This window comes from Octopus bimaculoides, chromosome 22, assembly GCF_046866305.1.
Source record: "Octopus bimaculoides isolate indiv1 chromosome 22, ASM4686630v1, whole genome shotgun sequence".
Classification (NCBI taxonomy): Eukaryota; Metazoa; Mollusca; class Cephalopoda; order Octopoda; family Octopodidae; genus Octopus; species Octopus bimaculoides.
Genome location: NC_142949.1, coordinates 21,858,282 through 21,880,109, shown reverse-complemented (window position 1 = coordinate 21,880,109; position 21,828 = coordinate 21,858,282). Strand labels below are relative to the sequence as shown.

The 21,828-nt window shown below is 34.5% G+C and overlaps 1 protein-coding gene across 2 annotated transcripts in view; it reads left to right on the top strand.

The window, feature by feature from the left end:
• The window catches only part of LOC106868002 (transmembrane protein 39A), a 58,295-nt gene extending 37,259 nt beyond the window's left edge, over window positions 1-21,036 (top strand). The window contains exons 6-9 of one of the 2 annotated variants that reach the window (XM_052975712.2): window positions 1,458-1,487; window positions 15,613-15,797; window positions 18,540-18,660; window positions 20,372-21,036. In XM_052975712.2, the coding sequence (XP_052831672.1) occupies window positions 1,458-1,487; window positions 15,613-15,797; window positions 18,540-18,660; window positions 20,372-20,602 (567 nt within the window). In that variant the 3' untranslated portion in view covers window positions 20,603-21,036. The remainder of the gene's footprint in view (window positions 1-1,457; window positions 1,488-15,612; window positions 15,798-18,539; window positions 18,661-20,371) is intronic. The other variant, XM_052975713.2, reaches the window with a different exon arrangement.
• Window positions 21,037-21,828: the final 792 nt, after the last annotated feature.

Genomic DNA, 21,828 nt, shown 5'->3' with positions numbered 1-21,828 from the left:
TGCGTAGTTACCTTTGAATTTAGAAAAGACAAATTATACTTACAAGTGTGCGTGTGTGCACGCATGCATAATCATGCATGCGCATTTCTTGTGAGTTTTTGTAATCTTTGTTCTTTTGATGGATTGTATGACCAAATTAACTATTAAGTCTTTAGTTACCATATTTCCATTGAAATATGCTGCTTTAACTTCAATTAATTTTTAAAATAATGAAGAATATAGTAAAATAAGTCAGTCATTATTAAGTTGGTGTTTCCAATATAAATTAACATGAAATTTTGATGGAAATTTTTTATTTAGATCTCTTTAAAACAGGAAGTTTGTGACATAGAAATAGCAGTTGCAGGTGGGTTGGTATCAGAAGGGTTAATGATTTCTAATTAGTTGAAGTAGCTACAAAAAGGGGTTTCAAGACTGCCTTAACAATACATACACCTAAGCTTCTCACCAGGGCTCAAAACATCTCAGTATGAGCACAACACCGATGATGAGATTTATGTACACATTTCACCTATCATTCTATTATTATTGCTCAGTGCAGGACAGATTTTACTGGTCACTGCTTTCATGTTGAATAGATAGGCCATATTGGATGTTATATTTCGGAAGATTTCCACACCCTAAAAGAGAAGGAGATGTTTATTTGCAGATGAACGAAACTGAGGGTCTACCAAAGCTAATGGAGGACAGTAATTCCTGGTGCAGCATTGTGACACATAATCTTGCTTGCGGTCACTTGAAGAAGAAAATAGCTACAGTTGGGGAATGAGACTATAGAATACAGTGAGCTTAGAAAATAAGTTTTACTTTCACTTCCACAAGTGTTTGTGAGTCGTGTGTGGAGTGGGGCTTTGGTGACTTTTGTTCTTTCCACAGTACTTGCTGTCTGTAAAGTCCAAACTATCTCCCACTCATCCCTGTCATAAGCACACACACATACACACTATAATGGACGGTAGAAATTATTGATTCCAGCCCATTAGTCCTCTAAAAAAGTAACCTTCAGCTGCTATTTTCAGCAGTTTGGGAGAAGGACAATTGAATCCTGATGAATTTTTAAGCAACACTGAAAGAGGTCAATACAGTTTTCATCCAAATGCCAAAGTGACTGTCCTGGGCCTAATTTCACAGCAAAACAAATTACCTAACAGATATTCATTGAATTATTAGAGGATGTGCCAAAGACAAATTGAATCTATCAGTGCTATATCTAAAGGAGTGCCCTGGTCTTCTCTTTGGCACTACTTTTCTTTCCATCATTTAAAGGAACCCCCTTCCCCAAAGGAGCGACCCAGCTACTAAAGAAGCTCATGTAAAGACAATAGTAATGAGAGAGTTAAGCCTATCGTCTTCGTCGTCTGTTCGTCAGTGAGTTCCTATGCAGTCACTAACTTTGATTGTTTTCTTTTTTTCTTTTTTTTTCTTTTTCTTTTCTATTCTTTCTTGCTCCCCCCTAGCATGTGCAGAACAATTGTGACTCCTGTTGGGTAAGTCCACATACCTCTTTAACTGTTTTGCTGCCTCAACTTGCTGTAGACATTGTCTCAATTATGGTCATACTTTTTTTGGTTGGATTTGTTTTTTGTTAATTTTTTTATTTTTTTATTTTTTATGTTATATTCATCAATATTTTTTAAAAATTAATTGTTTCTTTTTGTTACTGGCTCACACACATTTTAACTACTGTTGTCATATTGTCATTTGTTATTACAAAACAATATCGTGCATCTGTTTTTATTTAATAAAAAAAGAAAGTCATGCTCAAAGAATATTAAATGTTGGAGGTCTTTAAAAATACCAGTTGTAGTTTTGAAATGATGAAAATAATTGAAATATTACTCATTTCAGTTCTACCCACAAATAAAAGCATTTGTTTTAAAGATTATGAAAATTTTCATAGAATCATTCTATTCTTTTGTTTCATTTTTTTTACTGTTTTGAATATAATATTTTGGTCACTTATTGTATTATCTACTAATAAAAATTCTGAGAAATTGGTTACACAGGCTACTTTTTTCCCTTTGAAGAAATCCTGCAACTGATTTCAGCATATCTTCAGTTATGAAACTCTAATAATAAACTTTTTTCTATGGTAGTTTGATATTCCTTGTAGCTGTGAAGCAAACTTCTTAACCACAAAGCCATACTTCTGCCCACTGACACCAAAATTGGTGTCAATGATTGCAATAGATAACACCAGAGCTAATATGCAGTGCATGGAAGATGGTGAAGAGGCACCAGGAATGTAGAGGAACTGGAGTCAAGGGCTTTGCTTGATCATATCAACCCCACCACCAGTAATTATGTCAGCCTGATATTTATTTTATCAATCTATTTGTTGAACTGCTAATTTATAGGACATTATTAAAAGATCAAATATAAGCAACACTGATTCCTTAGACAGATATAAGCATACAAACATGAATGCATACATGATATATATATATATATATATATATATGTATATATATATATATATATATATATATATATATATATATATATATATATACATACATACATGTGTTGGTAATTATGGCCCACCATGCCAAAGTCTGGAGATTCATGATTTTTCTTGGGAAACATCAAGCACTAGTTTTTCTGTTATCTGCTGGTTTATTCACCGTCTATTCTCCTGCTCTCCCAAGCTTACATTTGAACCACAAGAATTGTTTAACCTTTAGGCAGGGGGACTGGTTCATGTGACATCAGGACATGTCCATATTCTGGTGGGCCTATATGACATGTCTAGGGGCCTTCTCTCTTCTGCTATTTGACTCATAACTGAGGTTGTTGACAAATACTGTCATCACCTCAGATCAGAGTGGACCTGACAGTAGTAATGATTAAGGAATAACTCCACACTCCCCAAAACTCCTGAACTCCCAAGCTGGAGTCTCACCTTGGATGCAGTTAAATATCTTGCTCAGAACTATATATGATAGACTTCTGTGCAGTTCCATCTACAGAATTTCACTCACATTGAATGAGTCAACTGAAGACTGAAAGATGTTTGCTCAAGTTGCCTGAAGCTATATGGTAGTAACACAAACTTTTGAAATATGCAGCCATATTATCTGTGCCAAAGTAAATATGTAACTCAAACGAAATGTAGTGAAGGGTTAATGGTATATATTTTGTTTAGACTGAAGATTATTAAGTAATTAACATTATAAAAACCTTAAGTTTCTAGGTTCATTGATAACCTTAGGATATGTGTATATATGTGAAATGTAGGGCTCCTGTAGAGAATTACAAAATATAGTTAGTGGTAGTGTATATGGACACACTATAATGAGGCTTATAATAGTTTGATTAATTTGTTACAATAGTAATAACTAATTAAACTCAGATATGTAACAGTTACAGTTTTATATAATACAATAATTTATGAATGTCTAAAAAAGAGAAAAAGATTCATTAGTCATTTCTTATAAATCTACCAACCTTTAGTTCCTGGGTTATATTCCATTCTTTATGCTTTAAGATTTTAGTTTACTTCACATTCAGCTTTCCTTTGTGCATTGGCACTATTTAGATTTCATTATACATATTGTTCCATATTTACACACTTTTTCCTTGTGTGCGAGATATATAAATATAAAATGCATATTATACTTATACCTTATATATCTGTTTAAATATTTATATGTGTGTGTGTGTTTGTGTGTTATATGTACATTACATACCTGTTTCAATATGTTATATATATATATATATATATATATATATATATATATATATATATATACCTTATATATATGTGTGTGTGTATGTGTATATATATGTATGTACATGTGTGTGTATATATATATATATATGTATATAAAATTTATATTCTTTTTTACTTGTTTCACTCATTTGATTGTGGCCATGCTGGAGCACTGCCTTTAGTCGAGCAAATCGACCCCAGGACTTATTCTTTGTAAGCCTAGTACTTATTCTATCAGTCTCTTTTGCTGAACTGCCAAGTTACAGGGATGTAAACACAGACACATAAATACACATACACATATATACAACTGGCTTCTTTCAGTTTCCATCTACCAAATCCACTCACAAGTCTTTGGTCAGCCCTGATTTTGATTCAGAGATTGCAATTCCTCCCGTGTATCCTGTCTGTATGTCGTTTAGCTTTGTGTGCTGGTAGTGTAGGGCCTGGAGTTTTCCTGCATTAAACTGCATGTTGTTGTCCTCAGCCCACCTGTATATTGCGTCCAACTCCCGTTACAGATGTGCAATATTTTCAGGATTTTGTATTGTCTGATAGATTTTTTTGTCATCTGCATAGCTAGCAAGTGTGGCCATCTGAGCAGCTGAAGGCATGTCTGAGAGGGCCCCTATGAATGTCAGTGGCTCTGAGACAGTACCCTGTGGAACATGACTTGCTATTTGTGTTTCCTTGGAGGTGGCTCCATTGGCCACCACTGTCTGACGTCTATTTTTTAGAAAGCCATGCAGCCATTCTCCAAGTTTTCCGCTCATGCTAAGATCATGCAGTTTGTGACATATCATACCATGATCAAATTTGTCCAAGGCTTTTGTAAAGTCAAGATTTATCACATCCATGTTTGAATCATTTAGCAGCTATTTTAACACCCAGTTGTGGTGTTGCAAGAGATATGTTAGACAGCTTTTACCTGGTTGAAATCCATGCTGGGTGTCAGTCAGCAAGTCATTTTCTTCAAGGAATGCAATTAGTTTTCTGTGGACTATGGAGAAAACTTTTGATCAACAAACAAATTGACTACCATCAGTTAAATATTTTTTAATACGAAACTCGAACATTGCTTACAGCCATTTCTGCTGCCAAAGAAAATTATGAGAATAATATTCATCACTAATTACAAAGACTACAGTAATAACTCAAAGTATTTTTTGCTGAAACCTAGTCATAGCACCACCAATGACGGTATTTATGTGCATAGCTTAGATGAAAAGATTAATGATAATAAACATATACACCATATGCATCACTCTAACAGCTGTAAACATGTCATTCGGCAAGATAACCGGAAAAACGAGAGACATTAACTGACTCACATTTGCATATGTGATGCAAATAAAAACCGACTTGGCTAAGCTAATATTTAACATTATAAATAAACACTTTGATAAGAATAACGGGTATTCAAAACTTATTAATAGTAGAGTAATTAAGATGGGTTATAGTCTCATGTATAACTTAGCCAGCTTCATTTCCTCCTTAAATAATAATAAAAAAACTAGACATATAGAAAAATATATATATAATTTTTATATGTATAGAAATATATATAGAATTTTTATACGTATAGAAATATATATATATAATTTTTATATGTATAGAAATATATATATAATTTTTATACGTATAGAAATATATATATATAATTTTTATATGTATAGAAATATATATATTCATAATTTATATATATATATATATAAACAATTGAAGTGTGGAAGGTGTTTATAAGCCATTTAAAATAACACACAAAAGCCGTCAGATTCACTTCAACATTTAAATTTAATTTGTCAAAATATTTTCGTCGCTTTGAGACCGCGACCTGTTCACTGACAAAATTCTGTGCTGTAGATATATATATATATATATATATATATATATATATATACACATACACACACACACACACACATATATGCATATAAATGAAAGGGCAGTTGAGTTAGAGGTTAAAATAACCATCCAAGGGATAGAAGTATCCATTACACTACCGCTATATTACTGATGTTTAACCATGTGCATACATATGCAAACATCATTCTGATAAATTAATTGATGTCAGTCAATTGTTGTTCGTCAGTACTTCTCCATTTTGAATTTTTTTAATATGTGTATATATATAATTTATATATATATATATATATATATATATATATATATATATAATTTTTACATATATATATATATATAATTTTTACACCTCCTTGTTTCTTTCTGTGTTCCTTTCTGTGGAAGAGCGTAGGCTCAAAATGTTAAAGACTTTTTCGCTTCCTGAGCGTTAAAGTAATACATCTGTTTGTTGTGTACCCCACCTATCTTCGTCTTTTGGTTTTTTTTGTGAATTCTCCCTATAATTTTTATATATACCATAAAAAACCCATGTAATTTGTACAACTGTGTAAGTTATGCAGGTGATTTTTCAAGATGAAAATTATTATTAAAAGTTTCTACTCGTGTAAAATTTGCAGCCAAAAGTTTTTAGAATTGCGAATATGGCTTAGGGGAAAAGGTTTTCAAATAAAATCAGTGACAGTTAGAAATCTACTTAGAATTATTTACTAGCCTGTATGGTCTGGCTAAGTCAAAATGGTTTTTTGTATTCTTCGTTTCTACTTGGAGAGTTTATATGTAGTTATAAAAATATGTCCTTCTGTTGAAATGTAATTTCAGTAAATTTCTATGTCTTTGTGCAGCTGAGGATTGCTCTGCAATTTACATTTGATGTAATGTTCACATTGCTTAAATAAATGGAGTCGCATGAAACGATCGTACTGCATTAACTTTGGATATCCTTGTTGCTTATTTTGATTATATATGTTTCCGTATGTATGTATATTAGGGGTAACGGAGTTTTGGTTATTATGATAATAGTAGTTGTTAGTTATAGAGTTTTGGGAGTTAGAAGGTATATTAGATGACGTTTTTTTTTTATTATAGAATTGGTCCAGTTTCTTATTGTTAAAGGAAGAGATTATCCTAAAACAGTTTGGAGAGACCAAAAATCCAAATCTCAGTTTTTTATTAAATATTTTTGCATATTTAAAGTTTTTGAAGTTTTTATTAATTATATTTCTAATGTATCTCATAAAATTAGATTTTGGATGTTTGGCAAAAGATATGATCTAAGTAGTGTTATTGTTGTTTTCTTTATTATTGTAGTGGGTTATGTTTGGTGGTGGGGTCATCCATTCTTACACATAGTATTGGTTTCTTTTTTTTTTTCCATATTCTATCTATCATCATCATTGTTTAACGTCCGCTTTCCATGCTAGCATGGGTTGGACGATTTGACTGAGGACTGGTGAAACTAGATGGCTACACCAGGCTCCAATCTGATTTGGCAGAGTTTCTACAGCTGGGTGCCCTTCCTAACGCCAACCACTCAGAGAGTGTAGTGGGTGCTTTTACGTGTCACCCGCACGAAGGCCAGTCAGGGAGTACTGGCAACGGCCACGCTCAAAATGGTGTATTTTATGTGCCACCCGCACAAGAGCCAGTCCAGGGGCACTGGCAACGATCTCGCTCGAAAATCCCACAATATGATTTCTGTGGTTGAGTATTATTGGAAGGATTAGATGAGATGCGATAATTTTCATTTTTATTTTTTATGTCTATTGGTTTAGTGTTCTTATTTCTATCTATAATTAATTGATTCGGGTGTTTATTGTCAGTATTCTGGGTTTTATTACGTTATTATTATTGTAGTTAATGATTTGTGAATTGCTGAAATTAGTGTTATTTTTTCTTTTAATAAGGTATTGCCTATGGTGCTCGGATTGATTACATTCATTAGTATGTTTATTGCTGTTGTAGGATTTATGTCTATTGCTAATGTTGTGTTGATGACTATTATTGAGAGTTTTTGCTTGTTGTGATGCACTAAATCACCTCTTGACTTAGATGCCAGTATTGTTCATATCAGGATAACATTTAGTATTATTAGTATTGGTACTGTTGTTTTTATTGTACTTGATTTCATATCCACACACACACACACACACACACACATACATATATATATATCCATATATATCATATATATATCATATATATCCATATACATATCTATATATCCATATACATATATATATCCATATACATATCTATATATCCATATACATATATATATCCATATACATATCTATATATCCATATATACATATCTATATATCCATATATACATATCTATATATCCATATATACATATCTATATATCCATATCTATATATCCATATATACATATATATATATATATATATATATATATATATATATATATATATATATATGTATATATTCACACACACACACACACACACACACACACACACATATATCATCATCATTGTTTAACATCTGCTTTCCATGCTGGCATGAGTCGGACGATTTGACTGAGGACTGGTGAACCAGATGGCTGTACCAGGCTCCAATCTGATCTGGCAGAGTTTCTACAACTGGATGCCCTTCCTAATGCCAACCACTCCAAATGTGTAGTGGGTGGTTTTACATGCCACTGGCATAAAAGCCAGTCAGGCAGTACTGGCAACGGCCATGCTAATATGGTGTTTTTTACATGCCACCTGCACAGGAGCCAGTCCAGCAGCACTGGCAACAAACTCGCTCGAATATTTTTTCACATGCCACCAGCACAAGTGCCAGTAAGGCGACACTGGTAGCAATCACGCTTGAATGGTGCTTTTTACGTGCCACCGGCACGGAAGCCAGTATGCTGCTCTGGCAACGATCACGCCCGGATGGTGCTCTTAGTGCTCCACTAGTACAGATGCCAGTAATTGAATTTGATTTCGATTTCACTTGCCTCAACAGGTCTTCGCCAGCAGTTTAGTGTCCAATGAAGGAAAGGTACACATAACTGGGCTGGTTATACCCCCGGCATAGGCCACGGATTATGGTCTCACTTGGCTTGCTGGGTCTTCTCAAGCACAGTATATTTCCAAAGGTCTCGGTCACTAGTCATTGCCTCGGTGAGGCCTAATGTTTGAAGGTTGTGCTTCACCACCTCGTCCCAGATCTTCCTGGGTCTACCTCTTCCAAAGGTTCCCTCAACCGCTAGGGTGTGGCACTTTTTCACATAGCTGTCCTCATTCATTCTCGCCACATGACCATACCAGCGCAGTCGTCTCTCTTGTACACCACATCTGATGCTTCTTAGGTCCAACTTTTCCCTCAAGGTACTTACACTCTATCGGGTATGCACACTGACATAACACATCCAGTGGAGCATACTGGCTTCATTCCTTGCAAGCTCACTCATGTCCTCAGCAGTCATGGCCCATGTTTCACTGCCATGTAGCATTGCTGTTTGTACACATGCGTAATACAGTCTGCCTTTTACTCTGAGCGAGAGGCCCTTTGTCACAAGCAGAGGTAAGAGCTCTCTGAACTTTGCCCAGGCTATTCTTATTGTAGCAGCTACACTTTCAGTACATCCACCCCTGCTACTGACTTGGTCACCTAGGTAACGGAAGCTATCAACTACTTCTAGATTTTCTCCCTGGAATGTGGCAGAAGTTGTTCTCTGCACATTTTCAGTGTTTATTGCTCCTGAGCATCTGCCACAAACAAAAACTAACTTCCTAGTTAGCCTTTCTTTGATATTGCTGCACCTCTTATGTGTCCATAGCTTACACTGGGTACATCTTATAGAGTTTCTACCTACACCTTTTCTACAGATCGAGCAGGGCCATTTACCTGAAGGGAATTGTGGTTTGTCTGCCTTCCTACTTATTAGGACTTTGGTTTTAGCTAGGTTGACTCCAAGGCCCTTTGATTCTAATCCTTGCTTCCACATCTGAAACTTCTCCTGTAGTTCACATAGTGATTCAGCTATAAGAGCAAGGTCATCAGCATAGAGGGGCTCCCAGGGGCATCCTGTCTTGAATTCCTGTTATTGCCTGGAGGACTATGATAAATAGGAAGGGGATGAGGACTGAACCGTGGTGGACCCCTACCTCTTCCCTGGAATTCTTCACTGTACTCGTTGCCAACCCTCACCTTACTGACAGCATCCCTGTACATGGCTTGCACACCTCTCACTAACCCTTCATCTATCCCTATTTTCTTCCTTGACTACCAGATAAGGGATCAGGGGACCCTGTCAAAGGCTTTCTCCATGTTATCCACACGTCTCCACTCAAGCATCTCAACAATCTCACCAGACCTACCTTTCAGTGTGCCGACGTTCAGAGTGCCAACCCTGAGGGTGTGGGAGGTGTGGGCCCGTGAGACCTTGGGATGGAGGACAACAGCGTCATGTATCTGAAAAGAAAGCTCGCATTTGGCAGAATTCATAAACAAACAATAGCCTTCAATTCAACCTGCATACACTACACCATTATATTTATGCACTATATGATCACTACCTTAGATAGGAGATAAACCCTAAGTAGGGGTGGGGATGGCGTAAAGGAAGGAAGTCTTGGTGAAGCAGTGGCAATCAGAAGAGAGAGAGAGACAGACAGACAGACAGACAGACAGACAGACAGACAGAGTGAGAAATGGGAGTGGGGGGTAGTGGTCAGAACACGAGGGAGAAAAATATTCTTTTGAGATTTGGGTAGCATAATTTAACAAGACAGCAAATATTGATAATAGTAAAATAGAATTGAAAAATCTGAGTTTTCAGTCAGCCAATCTAGGACAAAATTAGAGAAATAAGTGACTGTGTGATAAACATAAATAAATGAATATGTGTATATATATATATATATATATATAAAAAATACAAATGATATATAAGCATATGCATGTATACATACATATATGTACATACCTACATCTACATGTATATATAGATGCATATCCGGGTACAGGACGTTAGACAAATGAACGGGAGCATAAAAACAAAATGGACTTTGTTTTTACGTATTTTTCTGCATTATATGGATAATTTATCCTGATCACGCTATTTATAGCATTATCACGCGTTTGAGAAATAAATTTATTTCTGTATCTTACAATACATCTCAACGCTTCTAAAGACAAACTTTGTTTGTTTACTTTCATCGTAAAGTTGAAATTATTAATAATAATAATATTATAAATAAATTCATAATAGGTGTGAAATCTCCAATCCATAATTCAACAAATAGGATTTACCAGCACTTTCAGTTAGTATGTATGCTTTATTAAAATATAACATATATGGTGGTGGTGGTGCGTGGCTTAGTGATTAGAGTGTCAGCATCATGAGTGTAAGATTGTGATTTTGATTCCTGGACCGGGCGACATGTTATGTTCTTGAACAAAACACTTCATTACACGTTGCTCCAGTCCACTCAGCTGGCAAAAAATTAGTAACACTGCGATGGACTGGCGTCCCGTCCAGCTGGGGAACACATACACCATTGAAACTGGGAAACCGGGCCCATGAGCCTGGCTAGGCTTTAAAAGGGCGCATTTATATATATATATATATACACACACACACACACACAAGGTTGTATCAATAAGTATCTGGGCTGTTGCCATAGTAACAAAGCTAATGCACAGAGTGAAGCTGCTTGGCAAAAATTCACCTTGAACACTACTGTGCATGCACACTAAGTTTTAACATTCTAGCTCACTTCTGCTGTTTACAACAGTGCTTCAAAGGAAAGTATGTAGCATGTGATCATCGCATTGACCATGACAGAGAAAGTTGTCATGGAAATATCTGCTCAGAGGCCTATGCAAAGTTGCAGAAAGTTTATGGAGAGGAGTGTATGAGCTGCATGCAAGTGTAGGAGTGTTTCAGATGTTTCCAAGATGGCTGAAAATATGTCGATATTGAGAAATGTTCTGGGAGACCCGCAACCAGCATAACTGAGGAAAACATTGCAGATGTGTGTGCAGCTGTGATGGGAAATCATCGAATTACCATCTATGAGTTATCAGAGGATGTGCAGATTAGTTATGAGACTCGTGTCTGCCAAGTTTGTGCCAAAACTGCTTTCAGCTGACCAAAAAGCCACTCTGGTTTCAGATGCATAAGATTTCCTTGATTGTGCCAAGATTGATGAAAACTTTTTGAAAACTTAGCTAAATATTAAATTAATCCCATCCCTTCAACTAATGTTTATTAGTGCCATTTTTAACATTTACTTGGAATATTGCTCTATGTAAATTGTATATTAATAATTCAAACATGTATAACAAAATAGTCTGATTATTTTGTTCTATTGTGTAATATATTAATAAGCAAATACATAGCCATTCTCATGGAAACACATGTAACATAATTAAAAAGTCAACACCACTCTTATTCATTTGTTATATTTTTACTCTGCAGTAAATGTGCAGCATTTTATTAAATTCACTGGAGGGCTTAATAATATGAATTAACTAATTAATATTGCGTTATTTGTTTTATTGATTGGTTGATGGATATAGAGTATTGTTGGTATTCCTCTGTTAGCCAAATACTCACACAAAGTGCTACTAAGTTAATTGCCTTAGATTGTAAAGATCCCTACAACTTGAATATATTATATGTATATATTATGCATATATATGAGGTGACGTTAATTTAAAACCCGTGTTGAGGAACAATCCATTTGTAAATCATTTCATGTGAATCTGTGATTTATTGTACCAATGACAAGACTGTTTATTATTTTCTTTGTCACTGTTTTTAATTCTAATTTTATTTTGTAGCCATTTAAGTTTGCAGCGTTCTTGCGTCCCATCTGTTTCTTGTAGTTCTCTTCATTTTCCCCCCATCCACCAGTCTTGTAGACACTTGTTGCTTTAATCTGTACCCAAGTCTGATCCTGCATTTATTTTTTATTTTATTCTGTTTTAGTATTTCCTGCTTTCCCTTTTATATTTTTACATTATTGTTTGCTATTATTTATTGCCTAGTTATGAATATTTTGTTTTATTTCTTGCATTTTAAAATTCTTTTTTTTTTTAATTTTATTTTTTTTACAAATTTAAGATCTCAAAATATATTTGTTCACAGGGTTAACTGCATGCTTAATCAATCAAGAAAAAAATTAATTCTGTTTCTTTTTTTTAAAATTTCAAATAAATATTCATAACCACGAATCAACCCCAGTGCAATTCCTGACAAACTTATATAAGAAAAATTGCAGAACAAATAAGAACTTATACCATCTTTAGAACAACATATGCAACATTTCAATCAGTTTGTCATCATGTATCTTATTTCTGGATGTATACATAGTCTCAAATTAGATTCAAACTGGAAGCATTTAATTTAAACAAGGTGAATCATGTTCTTACCCACATGACCATGTATATGGTTCATGCATAACCAGGTTCTTAGTTCAATGCAGAGACTATGCTCACATTCAGGAATGAAACACCTGACAATGTTTGGACATCCAAACACTCTAAATGTAATGTAGATATGTAATTTAAGGCAAGGATGATATTCTGTGAATTAATATAATTTTGTTGAAAACTCATTTTAGCAATTTAATTATCCATACATTTCAACTAATAGCGGGAAATTTTTTACTGTATGTCACAATTTTTTACTGTATGTCACTATTTCAAATTGTTCTATGCTCTGTCACAACATGGTACAAAATATTGACTACAAACATATTGTACCAGATCCTACACCATTTAGTTGTTAATGTACTGCTGAAGATTTTGTTTTTGTGTAAAATGTCTTATAAGTCATCCTATTGAGGCCCTTTCTTCTTCAAGCTATTTTCATTTGATAAGCACATCTTGGCAATTGACTGTGTCATGTCAAATATGTAATGTCCCTGTCATTAACATCAATCGCCTGTACCTTGTAGGGTACTTGATTAAAGTATCTTTCTCAGTAATTTGGTGCAGTACTAATGACCAGATACAAACCTTCAGCTTTGCAGATTTCAGTGCCTGTGTAGTCACACAGGCACATACACCCCTCCACACACACACACACGCGCACACACACACACACACACATACACACACACACACGCGCACACACTTGTATACACATCACTGTCAACTTGATTAAATTGTAGAACACTTATCACATTCTTTGTTATTTTAAGAAAAATATATTCAAAAGAAATGGTTTAAAATTTGAATGGTAGATCCTGCAGTTCATTTTGGCTTATTTATTGCCTGTCTTTTTTTTTTTTTATATCCCCAAAAATTCAGAAGCTGGAATGACCAAATCTATATAGTCATTTGGAGTTTTGTATCTCATCTTGTACTTTGTTGTTGTTGTTGTTATTATTATTACAAGCTGGCAGAATTGTTAACATGCCAGACATAGTGGTATTTCATCCATCTTTATATTCTGAGTTCAAGTTCTACTGAGCTTTGTCTTTCGGGGTCGATAAAATAAGTAACGGTTGAGTGCTGGGGTCGATGTAATCAACATGCCCCCACTCCCAAAATTGCTGCCTTTGTGCCCATAGTAAAAAGGATTATTATTATTATTATTATTATTATTATTATTTAAGGCAGCAAGCTGGCAAAATTATTAGCACACTGAACAAAATGCTTAGTGGCATTTCATCTGTCTTTAAGTTATGAGTTCAAATTCCACCAAAGCCACTTTTGCCTTTCTTCCTTTAGGAGTTAGTAAAATAAGAACCAGTTGAACACTGGGGTCAGTATAATCAACCAAATCCATTCCCTATTATTTCAGGCCTTGTGCCTATAGAACAAAGGATTATTATTTTTATTTAAAGTGATGAATTGGCAGAATTATAAACATGCCAGACAAAATGCTGAGTAACATTTCTTGCAAGTCAATACATTCTGAGTTCCAGTGCCACTAAGGTTGACTTTGCCTTTCATCCTTTTGGGATTGATAAAATAAGTACCAGTCAAGTACTGGGATTGATGTAATTGACTAGCCGCCTCCCCATAAATTTTGGGACTTGTGCCTAATGTAGAAAGGATTATCATTATTTTTAGTCATTACTCGTTGCTAGGTAACGACCTAGTCAAGATGAAATAGATCCTTCAGCAGAAGCCTACTAAAATGATCACCTTGATATGAGCAACAACAACCTGTTTCTTTTTTGTCTTGAAACAAATTTAAATTCTATCTTTCACACACACACACTCTCTCTCTCTCAACAATGAGTCATTGTAGTAAAAGTCTTTTTTGAGTCTGTATTGTCTATACGTTGAAAGACATACAGAAGCACACACACACTACCCCAAAAATAACTATATATATATATATAATTATTTTGTTGAAGTCTGTGTTGTGTCAACATACTAGCACTTAAAAATTGTTTTAATCAAACCTTTTCAGTTACTTTGGTGACAACACTACCTATCTTTCACACACACACACACACACTGTTTTCACCTTCTCTTTCTCTCTCTCTGTATTAGTCTCTCAATAACAACTTTTTCTCCTCCCTTTCTTTTAAATATATGTTGTGACAGGGGCTATCTCCCCTTCTAATTCCTTCCCTTTTTCCTTCTCCCTACATAGATGTTGTTAAGGACAGATAGATGGAAATAGCCTCTCTTTTATAACATAAGATTATTATTATTATTTAATATTACTAGTATTATTAAATTCAGTATTATTTTTGAGAGCATTTGCTCATAAAACTTGAAACCAAAAGAAACAGCCAAATTGACTGGTTAGACAATATCAAATATTGACAGTTCTGGTGCCATACCACTTTCAATTAAGAGAAAACCATAGTCTCAAGAATAACATTAAAAAAAAACATCTTAATTGTAGGTCAGATGTTACAACTATATTTATAGATATTTAATATGGCCAACTATCGTCTGGTTCTTTGACAAGCTGTGATGTCTCTTAATACTAATTACCTAATCAATTCTTTTTATTTTCTAACAAGCTTTTATTACTTCATTTGTTGCAACAAAATCAATGAGATATTAATTTTATAACACATACTATATCTTTTTTATCATTCCAGAATACTTTGTATTATGATACATATTGGGTGGGCCAACATGTCTGCTTGGCTTGGTTGTGTGCATTTCTTCTGCTTATTGTCCATTTCCTTCCTCCACAATACCTTGATCTCCTACACAAATGTGCCCTCCATTTGGGACGTTGGCAAAAAGTTGAAGGACGTCATGCCCATGTACCATACAACCCGTACGTATATTTAAATAAAATCTCACTTGATTGATAAGCACCAAACAATTTCAGGGAAAATTTAATAGTAAAGGAAATTAAACTGAAAAAAGAAAAAAACTGCAAAAAGTAATATAATCTAATTCAAGATGCTGATGATGTGTGGTTAAGAAGTTTGGTTTCCAACTACATGGCTTTAGGTTTATTCCCACTGTGTGACACTGGAGGCAAATACCTTCTACTGTAACCAACGGATTACTAAAGCCTTGTGAGTGGATTTGGTTGATGGAAACTAAAAAATACCCATTGCATATATGTTCGTATACATGTGTGTGTGTGTGTATATATATATATATATATATATATATATATATAATAATAATAATATTAGGGACAAAATCCAAAATTACTTTGTTTTATATTATACTCATCTATTGTGCTTTTAATTATTAATTTTTCTATATGTGATAGTGGATTTTCATCGATGAGTTCTTGAAACTTGGTTCTTTTCCCTAAAACTATATATATATATATATATATATATATATATATATATATATATAAAGTTTGCTTTTGGAATTGGATCTCAAAGTACATATAGAGCTATCAATAATAGTATGTAAATACTCGGTGTAAGTGTATGTATGATGAGTTCTAACATGTTTATATTTAAGCAAAATCATGAAACGTGCATGTTAGTGTCCCTTTGTCTTGACATCAAGTTAGAAACATTCACCACCATTGTATAAGTGGTGTCCTTCATTTCCAATCTTCTGTTAAAACACACTTAGCTATGAGAACTACTACAGTAGTGGAAATAAGTGAGGATTGGTGACATAAAGGATATCTGACCATAGAAAATCTGCTTCAGCAAATTCTGTGCAACCCATTTAAGTGTGGAAAAGTGGGTGTTAAAATGACTATTATTATTGAGTGAGAGAGCAGTGCATGCCATCAAAGTAACACTGGAGTACAAATATACAAAGCCCAATATACCCATATTGACTACCAGTCTGATAAGGGTACACCAGGAACATACATCACAACCATATGTGGACAACATAGTGATTTTTATTAAGATAAACAGCACATGACCTTGCAGGTGGGGCCCAATTAGAATTTTCTTCAGATTGAGTAGCCCATCCCACTCAAAAGGTCTCTGAATAAGGTTTGTTTAAGGATGATGATTCATTGTAAATTATAAAAACAAATAAAATCATGAATTAACTGTCAAGGTTTTAAGATTTTAATTTTAAAATCTTAGGAATTAATTCATAATTTGAGTTTAGAGATTATTTTTCATTGTAAATGTTGGTGTAGTAAATTCACTAAATACCTTGTATTTATTCCAACTCTCTCAGATTTCACTAAGGTCAACTTAGCTTTTCTTCCTTTCAGGGTTAATAAAATAAATTACCAATCCAGAGTGGTTGACTGACTAAAATATTTGTATTAGATAAGACTTGTTCATTTGTTTTATGTTCCTTTTGCAATGCTAGTATGGCTTATAAAGATCTATGCCATTGAGGTTTTACAGCTGGATGCCCTTCTGTTACTGACCTCTATCGGTTTCAGATAAGGGTCTCTTACTCTGCACATCTTTGAAGTACAAGACCAGTGTATGATTTATTGATAAAAGAAATAACAACAACATCAACACTTGTTGATTGCAATTTTCAGAAAAGCTGAAATGTAAACAAAACACATTCACTCACTCACACACATGACATGTAACATGTGTTGGGTAGTTTTAGACCTGACAAAGCCCATCCCTCACTAGGTCTGACTGCCAGATTTCTTTCAGAAGAGAGAAAATCAGAGACAGAAAGATTAAGAAACAGAGGAGAATTGACCCTATTACACTGGTACTTTAGTTATCAACCTCAAATTCATGAAAGCAAAGTTGACCTTGGCAGAATTTTAACTTGGCGCCTAGAGAGTCAGTTTGATTACCACAAAGTGATCTACCTGACAATCTAATTAATGACTCTGCTAATCAGCTGCCTGCACATACATATACAAAAGATGATTAAGTCTAAAAGTTTATAACCTTTTAAGTTGTCAACAGTCGTATCATTCTCCTTTGTCAGGGACTTAAATTTCTTTTCCCCGGTCTACATCTCTGTAAACTGGCATTAACTTCACTTCACCGTTGGGTGGTTAGTGTTACAGGTTTCAAATCTTGGCACAAGGCCAGCAAGTTTGAACTGGTAGTTATTTTATTGACCCTAAAAGGATGAAAGGCAAAGTCAACCTTGGGGATTAATGATATTAAATACTTCAGGTGAAAAAGAAGCAAAATAAAACCTCAAAAAATAATTGCAATAAAAATGTTCAGTTTTATCATAAACCAGAAAAAAGTAAAAAATAAATGCATATGATCATCATCATCACCATTAACATCTGTTCTCCATGCTTTGGTTGGAGATGGTTCAACAGGATCTGACAAGGCAGAGAGTTCTGTTATGCTCTACTGTCTGTTTTGATAGGGTTTCCTAAAACCAGCCAATCTAAAGAGTATACTGAGTACTTTTTTCATGGCACCAACAGTGGTGAGGTTGCTTCTTCACAAAACTTGCAAGACTAAAGAGTCTAAAGGGGTTCCAAGAGGCTCCTTTAACTGAAGAAAAATAGGAAAGAGAGAGAGAGAGGGAGTGATGATAGAATATAGAAAAATTAAGTTTAAAGTAACTATTTTTGTTGTGTTATGAAATGTTAGTTTATTTTTTTAATCTTTCTTTTTATGTATTTTATTATTCTCAGTTGGTCTGAATTGCAAGTCTGGCCTCCTGGGGTATTAGTTAAACATGTCAGAGGTTTGTTCCGAGCTGAAGGAATTAATATTACTGCTGAACCTGGTAATAGTATGCACAGTCGGTTTTATGTAAGTAGTTATTCTATTCTACACATTTACCCTTTTTATGTATGTATAAACTGTTTTGCTAATGTATAACTATAGAGAATATAGATGGTTGATTCAGTAAGTACTGGGCTTACTAGCTGATAGGCTAGTGGCTCAAGTCTCATCCCCAGCTCTACTTTTAGTTCACTGAACAGTGTACAGGTAGGAACAACTGACTGATTTGAACAGTGGCAGCCAGGTAATATTGGTTTCAAATTTTGTCACAAGGCCAGCAGTTTTGGGGCAGGGGTTAAGTTGATTACATCAATCCCAGTGTTCAGCTGGTGCTTATTTTATCAACCCCTGAAAGGATGAAAGGCAGTCGAATCTGGCAAGATTTGAACTGAGAATGTAAAGATAGGCAAAATACTTCTAAGCATTTTTGTCTAGCATACTTAATGATTCTGCCAGCTTGCTGCCTTGTAACCAGATAATATTAACAAGTATTTCATTAACTTATTAATGTTAGGTTTGTATGGGTGTGGCTACCCATGTACCAAGTCGGTCTCTAATTAGCCACTTCATAATCTAAAAATGTAAAACAAAATTTCTGTTGACAAGGTGTCTTAGCATCACTCAGTAAGACTGTTGTTAGCTGCTCACCAGTTATTTAAACCGGCCATATCCAGTCCAAATATTCTATCGATTTATGCTCAGACTGACTGGATTTGGCCTCTCACACCTACCCTATAATATCATTCTAAAATTAAATAATCACATCATCAAAATCTTGAAGTTACAAGATAATGCAAGATCAGTTCAAAACAATGTGAATGAATAAGCATTACATTTGACAATAATCTGAATGCTAAACTGTTAAAGCTCTATACATCCACACTTAGTTTACATCTGACGTCTGGACCCCACATCTTGTACAGAATATTGATCTAGTGGTAGCTGTTCAGAGACATACAACAAGGCAGATACCATATCACATATCTTGAATGTTTTGCTTCTCTGGATATTGACACTAAAATTTTAACATCTAGCAGGTGACTGGGAAGAAGCCCACAAGATTATTCACTGTCTTTCCAACAGCAACTTTGGCTGGCCACCTTTTTGAATTCAATTGATAAGTACCTATGACTTTTAGAAACCTTTTTCTATGCTGAGACCTATCAAAGCAAGGAATAAACTACCCACATCCATTGCTAACAGTCAGAACACTGCATTCTTCAAATGAAAATGCCAAAATAACAGGAAAATAAGAAAATTATATTTATCATTCCTAAAATACTATACTAGTATGATTTATGCATGCATGAAGTTCATGAAGAACAACATTTTTGTGTAGATATAAGGAGGCACTAACACACTGTGGCCTTCTGAATTTTCAGTCTGTAATTTCAAAGCGTTTCTAATCTAGCCCTAACTTAGATCAAGTCATTTCTCAGTATAGACTGCAGATACTGCAGTAGGCTGCTTACTAAGTATCACTGAAATTTTTTATGTCTTGTAATGCTGGTCAAATCATCTGAGAACCATTGATTTAGAAAGTAAATCATAGAAAGTGGAACACATTCAATGGCTTCAGTTGCTGATGTTAACTCATGAAAAACAAAGTATATGTACATATATATACAAAAACATTTAGCATATTATATTGTATTGATCATTTAACTGTATAATTGGTTCACATCAGTCTAGACAAAAATAAACTTATCTCTTTCTTTACTGTTCTTTCATTTTCCAGTTTCTTTTCCACTGGCCATTAAGAATTACCAATTATTTGCTGTTTCTGTCTTTCACTTTGGTGATTTACCAATTTGTACGGCTTCTCCTCTGTACAGAATGGAACCACATTGTATCACTAGCATTGATGCTTTTCTGCTGCGATTATACTTTATTCAAACTCTTCCGCGACCGAGTCATATTGACTAGCACATATAAAGATGAGGAAGAGAAGGGCGATAACTCTCACTAATCAACACAATTTGGAAGTGATATAATATGAAATATAAGAAGTCCACTTTAAACATTGGCCAGTCATAAAGAAAATCCTTCTCTGACTCAGTCTTCTTTTTCCCTCCTGGTTATAAAAAAGCTGTTTGAGGAAGAAAATAATTCCAGCAGCTAAATTGATTACCAATTTTTTTCTTTCTTTTCAAACTTTAAAATATCTCTTTCCAAGAGAATTCAATCCAGTTTCAAACAAAAAGGTTTTGAAAGAGCTTCTGAGGAAATCAATACTTTTAACCTTTTAACAGATTGTTGTGAAATGTAAAACAGTATCTTTTCCTTTCTTCCTGCTCTGCTAAATAAAATAAAAACCTAAATAATATGTGATATAGGGACCAAAAATATTTATATTTTTTAATACTTCTTTTATGAAGAAATCAATAAAAGCACTACACTCAGTCAACAAGTTTGTTTTTCTTTTCCGCCTTTTCGATTTTTGCTTTGTCTTCAGTATTGTACCTCATCGTCATCATTATATCTGCTTTTTCTATGTAGGTATACATTAAATGAAATTTCTGGAAGCAGATGTTAACAGGCAGGTGCCTTCCTGTCATCAACCCTACCTATTTTCACTTGTCTTCACAAAAAAAGCAATTCTTTGAATTACCACACCCCTCCCCATTGGACAAGGTAGTCCAGAAGATTACAAAGATTGGATGCTTTGCTATAATTTCAGCCTTTACCTCTTTGAGTCAGAGGATATTATCATAACATACAGTGTATCAAACATTTTTAGATTTGGCATAGCCCATCCCTCTCCTGGTTTGGCCACTGCTGATTTCTTCCAGATGGAGAGAAGGAGATAGAAAGAAAGAATAAGAGAAAGGAAAAGAATCAGCTCTAGTACACGACTGGTACATTTTGTGGACCCTGATAGAAGACAAAATTGACCTCATGGCATATGAACTCACTGCATAGAAGGCTGGAATGGTTATCATAAATCAATTAATTCAACTGATGCTTTAACAACTTTTATTCTCAGCCAAAATTAAGCACAGCAAAAAGGAGCTCAAGAAGAATTGTTACAGTAGTTTGTACAGCACCGTACAATGTCTTGGTGACACTCACTTGCTTCTAAAGACTGGATAGTCATAGCTGAAATATCTTTGGTCCTAAGTCACCTCAATCAGAAAAGACCAGGATCTTAACAAAATCTACTATCATTGCTACTTACTACTACTACTACTACTC